Raw genomic sequence first — 8,992 nt, 5'->3', positions numbered from 1 at the left:
GTATTGAGATTTTTGTCTTCTTGTCTGTCCAGTTACATTTGAACAATAGGTTCCCCCTCAGTTCATGCATATAATAAAATCAGTCAAGGTTAACAATTCCTAAATATTTCTAAAGTGAGAAAACTTAGTCTCGGGTAGAGCCTTCGTGAAGATGTCTGTAGTTTGTTGATCAGTTGGGATGTATTCAAGGCGGATCCACTTCTAATTGACATGCTCTCAAATGAAATGATGTCTGATTTTGATGTGCTTTGTCCGAGAGTGCAAGACTGGATTGTAGGTGATTGCGATAGCACTTGTGTTGTCACAGAAAATTGGAGATTCTTTTGCCTCAATCTCGTAGTCCCTTAGCTATTGTTGAATCCACAAGAGCTGAGAACAACAACTACCTACAGAAAGGTACTCTACTTCAGCTGTAGACGTAGTAACCGACGTCTGCTTCTTGTTGAACCATGAGATAAAACGATCTCCAAGGAACTGACAAGTTCCACTCGTACTTTTTCTATCAATTTTACACCTTGCATAATCTACATCTGAGAAACTAGTTAAATTGAAATTGGTATGCTTCGGATTCCAAAGTCCCACATTTTGAGTTACCTTCAAATATTTCAAATATCCACACTCGTGATTGTATCAGCAAGTATATGAGCATCCTGGACACGAATTGTCTTCTATATAGAGGAAATGAAGAAACCATAGATCACTTATTTGGGAGCTGATGTATTGCTTCAGAGCTTTGGGACAGATTCTATAAAAGCCTGAAGCTGATCAGTTTCCCAAGCGAATGAAATGAAATCAAAGATGCAGCACTACTCAAAGCCAAGGGAAATAGATTTGCAACAAGCGTGTTCAAGTACGGGTTTGGAGTAGTGGTGTATTACATTTGGCAAGAACGGAATGCAAGGGTATATGATAGAATCCGCATGAGCGTTGAAGAATTATGAAAAGATATTGTATCGGGTTGCAGTGCCCTCGCGGGAACGTGGAAAAGAATTCCAAGCACGGAGCGGAACTAGAATATCTGTAGGAACTAGAATTTACCGTTTTTTAAAACTAACTAGAGTTGAAAGCATTGTAATCAGATAATTCATTTACGTTTTTAGCTTTTTAGCTTTTACTCAGAATGTTACGACTTCAAAATCATTCTAGGCCTGTCTAGAATGATCTCTTAAACTCGTGGTTTTTTTCCCATTTTTGGGAATTTTTAATTAAATGACGCTAAGTCGTTTTTCCCCAAAAAAAATATTCCAGAATGCGTTTAGCAGTAGTAAAGTGTAAAAGTTTAGGATTAGCCTGGAATCTTCCACAGACACCAACAACATATTGGATGTCTAGTCTGCTGGTAGTGAGGTAGAGCAAGGATCCGATGAGACCTCTATAGGTTGTGATATCTATACCTTGACCACCATCATTTTTATCTAGCTTAGAGGAGGAGCTCATTGGAGTAGCTGCAGCAGAGCAGTTCTCCATCCCAAACTTCTTCAGTAAATTTTTGGTATACTTGGTTTGATTAATGAAGGTTCATTTCTCCAACTGACGAACTTGAAGGCCGAGGAAGAAGGTTAATTCTCTCATCATGCTCATTTCAAATCTGTTCTACATCAGTTTCGCAAATTTCTCACACAATTTTGGGTTAGTGGATCCAAATATAATGTCATCAACATATACTTGAACAAGCAGGAAGTGATAATATTTAGTAAATCTAAATAGTGTTTTATCAACAGTTCTAATAACGAAATCATGATCAAACAAAAATTTATTCAAAGTATCATACCAGACTCTAGGAGATTTTTTCAAATTATATAAAGCTTTTTCAAGTTTAAAAACATAATTTGGTAAAGTATTATCTATAAAACCATGTGGTTGCTCAACATAGACATCTTAATTTAGTCTACCATTTAAAATGCACTTTTCACATCCATTTGAAAAACTTTAAAGTTCTTAAATGATGCATAAGTCAGGAAGATTCTAATTGTCTCGAATCTAGCTACAAGTGCAAATGACTCATCAAAGTCGATGCCTTCCTCCTGTATGTATCCTTGAGCAACTTATCGGACTTTACTTTTAATAACTAGGCCATCTTCACTGAGCTTGTATCTAAAGACCCATCTTGTTCCAATGATTGACTGATCATTCGGTCTTGGAGTTAGATGCCACACTTTATTTCTCACAAATTGGTTTAACTTCTCCTGCATAACATTGATCCACAATCTGGATCAAGCACTGCTTCACCAATTTTCTTGGATTCAATTTGAGAAATAAAGGGAGAATTGTCCATTTTATCCATCAATTGACGTCTTGTCCTACGAGGAGAGTTATGATTTCCGATAATCAATTATGGTGGATGGTTCTTGTTCCATCTGAAGTTTGGTCCCAAAGGATTAGTCATCTGACCAGATGGCTCCGCGACGTCCGAACTCTCAACGTTTTTTTGAACAGGATTTTGAACGTCTAGTTGGATTTCAACCGGATCAACCACAAGATCAGACAACGAAATCCGTTTATCCAGAACTTCATCCTCACCCACAGACTCAAGACTTGTCGCTTCTAATCTGTTAGCAAGGTCGATGGGATCATCTCTCTAATGGTCAAATTTATGATAATTAGAACTCTTTTGAGTTTGATTGTGAATGAAGACCATTATCTTAAATAAATGGATGTCAAAAAAAAATTCTTCACAGTGTTTTGGATGAAGAGATTTATATGCGACAAGCACAAAACATTGAAATTAAAGGAAAAAATGATCTTATGTGTAAGTTTCAGAAGAGTTTGTATGGTTTGAAAAAGGCTACAAGATAATGGTACAGGAAATTTGATAGTTTTATGAAGGATAAAAACTTTATGAGGTGTGAAGATGATCATTGTTGCTATATCAAGATATTAGATAAATATTATATTATTATGCTCCTCTACGTTGATGACATGGTGATTGTTTGAGCAAACTTTTATAAGATTAACAATCTAAAGAATGAGTTATCTGAGAAGTTTACAATGAAGGATTTGGGTGCTTTAACATAAATCCTTGGGATTAGAATTTTCAGAAATAAAGAAGTTCTCAAGATTTCACAAGAATAATATGTTAGGAAAAATTTTATTACATTTAACTTGTACGATACAAACCAAATACTACACCTTAGTTAGTCATTTTAGACTATCCAAAGATTAGTCATCTTCAATAGAGGATGAGAAAAATAATATGGCCATCGTTTAATTTTTCTTTATTATTGGTTGTATTATGTATGCGATAGTTTGCACACGACCAAACATATTACATGCAATGGGAATTATTAGTATATTCATGAGCAACCCAAGTAGACATCATTAGAAAGTAGTAAAGTGGATACTACAATACTTAATAGGAGTCTAGGTCTCGTTTTTTGTTTTCGAAAGTCTAGTATGGGTTTAGAAAAATATGTTAATGCTGACAATGGTGGTGATGTTGATAGTAGGAAAAATACAAAATAGTATATCTATTCTCTAGGAGGTACTACAATTAGTTGGGTTTCAAAATTCTAGAAAATTATTGCTCTTTTTAGTTGCGAGTCAGTTTATGTTGTTGTGACAAATGAGAAACCGAAATTTTGCGCAACTTCAGTTAGCCTTCTTCGTTAAGACACGAGATAGAGAGCTGCTACTAGTTGATAGAATATGAAGTTAGTCTCCAAGTAGAAGATTGTCAAGTTATTAATCCTACATTTATAATAAGCTTTAAAAAGTTAATTAGCATTTATTGAGTTTTTGTTTAGGTTTGTGTTTAGATTTAAGTTTTATTACTTGAATGTTTACCTTATAAATATATTATTGTTAAGGGTTAAATAAAGATAAAATAATTCTAAAAAGATAAACATTGTGATACAAAATTTTGTATGCCTTCTTTTCATAATGAAATCCGGTGACAACTTAAGTGGACGTAACTCTTTTAAGTAAGTCACTATAAATTTGTGTCTTCTTATATATATATATATATTTTTTTTTTATTTTTAGATCGTTTCAAATAGGTTGAAATTGGGATATACAAATTATAATACATCTCTTATTAATTTTTTAATTTTTTTTATTGTCCTGCATCGTTTAAGATTTATTTTTATAATATTTTTTTTACCTTATTTTCTTTTTAAGTGTTTTTTTAGTTGACTTATATTTTTTGGGTAATAATTTTTTTAATTTATAAATAATTAATATTTTACTTAAGCTTTTTATTATGAGTTTGATACCTTGTCAAATACATATAATTAATGCAATGATTTTATTATTTCAAAATAGTAATACTCTTTTAAAACATCCAATTCATTTCAAAATAACCCTGGATTATTTTACAAAAACAAAAGGAGATTTAAATTTGAGTGCCTCTGAAATCGACAGTAAAAAAGAAATATTAGGTTAAATTCAAATTTTCAATAGAAAGATAAATGAAAAGGGGAAGTTCACTTTGCTCAACTACATACTTTCTGTTTTACTTTATGCCTCGGTTCCTATCAGACATGAGAGAGAGAATGTAGCAAAAAAAAGCACAAAAAGAGGATAAGAAGAAAAACATGCAAATAGTAAAAAAAAAGTTAAGAAAGTAGAATGAAGGAGAGAATGTGGACATTCAGTTGGAATTGAACTTAGTTTTCACACTTAGTTTAAAGCCAGATCTTGCATTTGTATTGTACCCCACATCCAACAAATACATGACCAGCTGAAAAGCTGTTTCCCCAGAAAAAAGATCCTTTGCAAATTAAATTTCAAACTCCTTTTGATCATAATTGATACTTGACCGGTCCCACCTCTAGTCCCGATGCCCTCGTTCCGATCCAGAGCCATGAAGAAACGATTGGCCAACTGGAGCGCCGATGCAAGTGTAGTGACACCCATCTTCGTGTACTCCGTAGATAGGGTTTGCTCCAGAAGAAATAACATGACCCATATAATATTCATTAGCGGCCCACTGATGATTATGATAATGAGATGGATATGTTGAGACGAATAGCGAATTAGATGGAGGAGAAGGAATTAGGGTTGATGATGATGAACCAGTAGAGATAAGCCTAGATGGAGGATATAATGGTGATCTAAAGGGGACCAGTACTGTTGGATCAGATGTTGCTATGTTGCCTACTGTTTGGTGATAGCTCAAGCCTCCATGTGGAATTGTTTGTCCTCTGCCAAATTCATACATGTAAATATATTCATCAGATTTCATTTTTGAGTCAATACTTTGACATATATGTTCAAAATGTTATACTTATCCAGAGGTTCAAAAAAATATTACTATATTATATGCCACTAATGATAATATATATATTGATATTTAAGATATCAAGTGAGTTTTAAAGAGTTGTTGAATTTATAACACTTTGAATGTCTAGAACAATTAGTATGGTACAATTTCTTATTCAAATATTAATTTCTACACCAATATATATATATATATATATATATATATATATATATATATATATATATATATATATATATATATATACTCTCTGGTCTACATGCATACATATATAAGAGTTCAATTTAGATGTGATTTTTTTTTAATTATTTTAGAATTTTTAAAATTTTTTTATATTTTCTTTAATCACAAAATTTTGTTCTAAAAATTAAATCACTCATTTGATTAGTTACAATACTAAAACACTCTTATTTATCTTTATAAAAACTAAATTATAAATACAAAAGTATGTTATACTAAAGTTAACAAATTAAAACCCCAAATAACTTATTTTATCATTAAACAAAATTTAATTTTGGACAAAACCTAAAAAAAACTCTTAAATAACTAATATGGAAGAAGATCTAACTCATAAATGATAAACCTTGAGAAATAGAGAAAAGGTGAAAAAAAAGTAGAGGAACTTTTGCTTACCCTAAATGTTGAAGAGAAGACTGAGACGGCGAAAAGCTATCAGCTCCAAAGACCAGTTGACGAGCCTTATTAAGAGTCTCTGTCTCCCTTTCTAATTCATGATAAATCAAATCAAACCAAATCCAGGGTTATTCTTCTTTTTTAATTTTTTGAATAAAAATATATTTTTAAGTACATCAAATCAAATAATAATAAACATCAAAATGACACAAACCTAACAAATTCCCAACATAGAATACTAGGGACATATCCATTTGACATGACTACGCCTAATTAATTAACTTCATGATGAGAAATCCAAGAAAGAGTATTAGAGAGAGAGAGAGATGGAGTTTGCCTTGACGATGGCGGTTCATGTGTCCACCGAGAGCTTGAGACTTGCAAAACTTGAGGGAACAAAACCTGCATTCATAGACTTTCCCAGCAGATTCATAGTCTTTTCCGCAGCTACTCTTCTTTTTCCTATAGCCCCCTCCTGATCCTACAACTACACCCAATATATTATGATTTTATTGAGTAATATATAATATTGGGTTATACAAAATAAATTGACTTAAAAAGGTATTAAGAATTTTTCCATATCATTCATCATTCTTTTCTTAATCCAATGAACCCATTTTTATATCAAATAATATTATTTTCAAATAATCCAAATAATGCTGAATCAATCAAACTAACCCGTCCCTAAAACATGAATGTGATGTGAGACTATTCACAACCTGAACAAAAGTGTTATAAGTTTTCTTTTGTTCCACAACCGCATGCATTTTTCTCTCTCTCTATAACTCTACTTTAGTAGGGTTTCCAACTCAAAAGCAGAATTTGAAATGATGGGTCGTCCATAGGTTTCCTATTCAAATTCCTATAAGGAACCTCATTAATTTCAATCTTTAAAGTCTGTTATGGTCACCTGCCATGGCATCTATTTCATGAAAATGTCATTTAAAAAGGAAAAATTAAACTAAACCCAAAACTTGGTTTAATTTGATGGGTGCAACTTATTTAGAGTTATTTTTAACTTATTTGTAAATATAATTTACGCACATTTGATTCAGCTTATTAGAAATATGTTATTTATTCAAACTATTGTAATAACTTAATTATTCGTTGCAGAACCATGAAATATGGAGGAAGGAGGAGAGAAGAATATTCAAATCAGTTAAGGAAACTGAAATCAAGTTTATTTTCCACAACGGTGAATATAAGCTTAATCAAACACAATGGCATCATACGAATAAGCTTAATCAAACAGGCCTCACTTTTGTTTTGTTGCAAATTTGCTCCATCAAATACACTCAGCAAAGAGCATTGTGAATAAACTCCAAGTTAGTCAATAAGCAAAATAAAACTAACCGTATATATAAGAAATAAGTTATTGTGTGCTCTACCACTAGTAATGAATTCCCCACAAAACTAACCCTATATAATTATTCTTAATTTGTTAAAAAAATGAGCAATTTATTTAAATGTACCGGCAGATGAAGAGGTGTCGACATGAATAACTTGTTTACTAGTACTGATCTCTCTTGGATAATCATCGGGTAAGTTGTTGAGGTCCAAAGGATTTCCTTCTGATCTCCTGCAAAAATATTTAACGAATGTTGTTTGTATGATGATAAAACAAGTATATAATTGAGTGTTGGAAAAACCTACATATTACCGACAAAGAAAGACAAGTGAACTAAATAAATAAAAGGAGAGATAAGAGGATGTGATTAAATGTTTCAGATGAAAATTTATCAGACTTTCAGTTACGAACTGCACAATATATATAAAGAGATTAAGGCTAGTGCCTAGTTGGAGGTATGGTCAAGAAGAGGAAAAAAAAAAGAATAAAAAAGTTGAAAAAAGTGGGTTGAAAGTTCTCTATCAGTTTCTCTCTGCCAATAAACTCCGTCTGCACACATCTCTCTTTCTTTTTCTTTTTCTTTTTCTCTCTCTTTCTGAGAAATGCACGCACAAAACAACAAGAAGCAGTGGGACGGTCTCGTGACTTCGAAAATGAGAGATGCTTCAAGCTTCAGTTTTGGTTTAGTTAGAGAGAGAATTAGGTGTCTCTTGTTCCCACATCTACCAAGATCTCATGGAGTAAGGATTAAGACCATCTCCTGCCCACACTTAAACTATCTCCAAAACCCAAACGCAAAATTTAGTTTGCACCATTTTCTATCTTATAAACCCATATTTCCGTTTAGATGATTATATATACAAAATATATTTTAGATTATAAATTGATCCTCTAATTTATCATATATGTTAGTTTTTTCTATTTAATTTATTATAGGTTTAATTTTTTGTTTTTATCATATATTATTTCACATATTATAAATTTATAAATTCATTATAATGAACAACATTAATAAAAAAAACTAAAAAATAACCAACCAATTTTATTGAAATAAAACACAATGATATAAAAAATAAAAAATTAATAATCCATTCAAGTTCAAATTACTAATCTAAATACTAAAAAATGAAAATTAAATCTCACAAAATAATTAAATATACAAGTTAAATAATAAAAATAAACGACAAATAATAAAAATAAGATTAATAATATGATAATTTAGCACCATTTCTATCAAGATTATTAAAAATATTAGATTTTAATTTACAAACTTTATTAATATATAAAAAGTATTGAAAAAATTAAAAATTTATTTTGAAAATTAATATTTTAAGAATTTTTTTTTAACTTGAGAATAAGTTTTTTTATTAGAGATAAATTACTGTTCACATGATATTTACTATATTATAAGTTTAAAAATATATTTTTAAGTTGAAGATGGTCAACTCCATAGTTTCTTTTCTATGTAAATAAGCTTAAAACACAATTTATATTTATTGAGGAAAATAAATAAAGAGATTAATCATATATAAATCCTCAAATCAAATCTCCCCTCTAAGTATTTTATGAGTTGGATGCTAGCTTACTTTAGATATAAAATCCTCTTTACAAGTAAAAGAATTATTTGAGAAAAATTAATTTCAATTTATTCTCCATCTTCCAAGATGTGCCTTAACTCGACAAAACTTGTTATATCAACCACAAATATAGTACAAATTAAAGCTGCAACTTTTACTAGTGTTATTTAATTTGCATGGATGTTCAAGCCTTTGGAGTTTCATGAGAATTTCTTT

General features: G+C 30.9%; 1 protein-coding gene across 1 annotated transcript; it reads right to left on the bottom strand.

Annotated features, from left to right (window-relative positions):
• Positions 1 to 4,521: 4,521 nt before the first annotated feature.
• On the bottom strand, positions 4,522 to 6,768 carry LOC124913348 (zinc finger protein JAGGED-like). The gene is made up of 4 exons (XM_047453939.1): positions 6,762 to 6,768; positions 6,189 to 6,338; positions 5,852 to 5,969; positions 4,522 to 5,141 (listed from the first exon to the last, which is right to left on the bottom strand). Exons 1-4 carry the CDS (start codon positions 6,766 to 6,768, stop codon positions 4,769 to 4,771), a joined length of 648 nt encoding a protein of 215 aa, XP_047309895.1. The 3' UTR covers positions 4,522 to 4,768.
• Positions 6,769 to 8,992: the final 2,224 nt, after the last annotated feature.

Source organism: Impatiens glandulifera, chromosome 8, assembly GCF_907164915.1.
Source record: "Impatiens glandulifera chromosome 8, dImpGla2.1, whole genome shotgun sequence".
NCBI classification, from domain to species: Eukaryota; Viridiplantae; Streptophyta; class Magnoliopsida; order Ericales; family Balsaminaceae; genus Impatiens; species Impatiens glandulifera.
The sequence above is the reverse complement of the archived record's forward strand: the minus strand, read 5'-3'. Positions and strand labels throughout refer to the sequence as shown.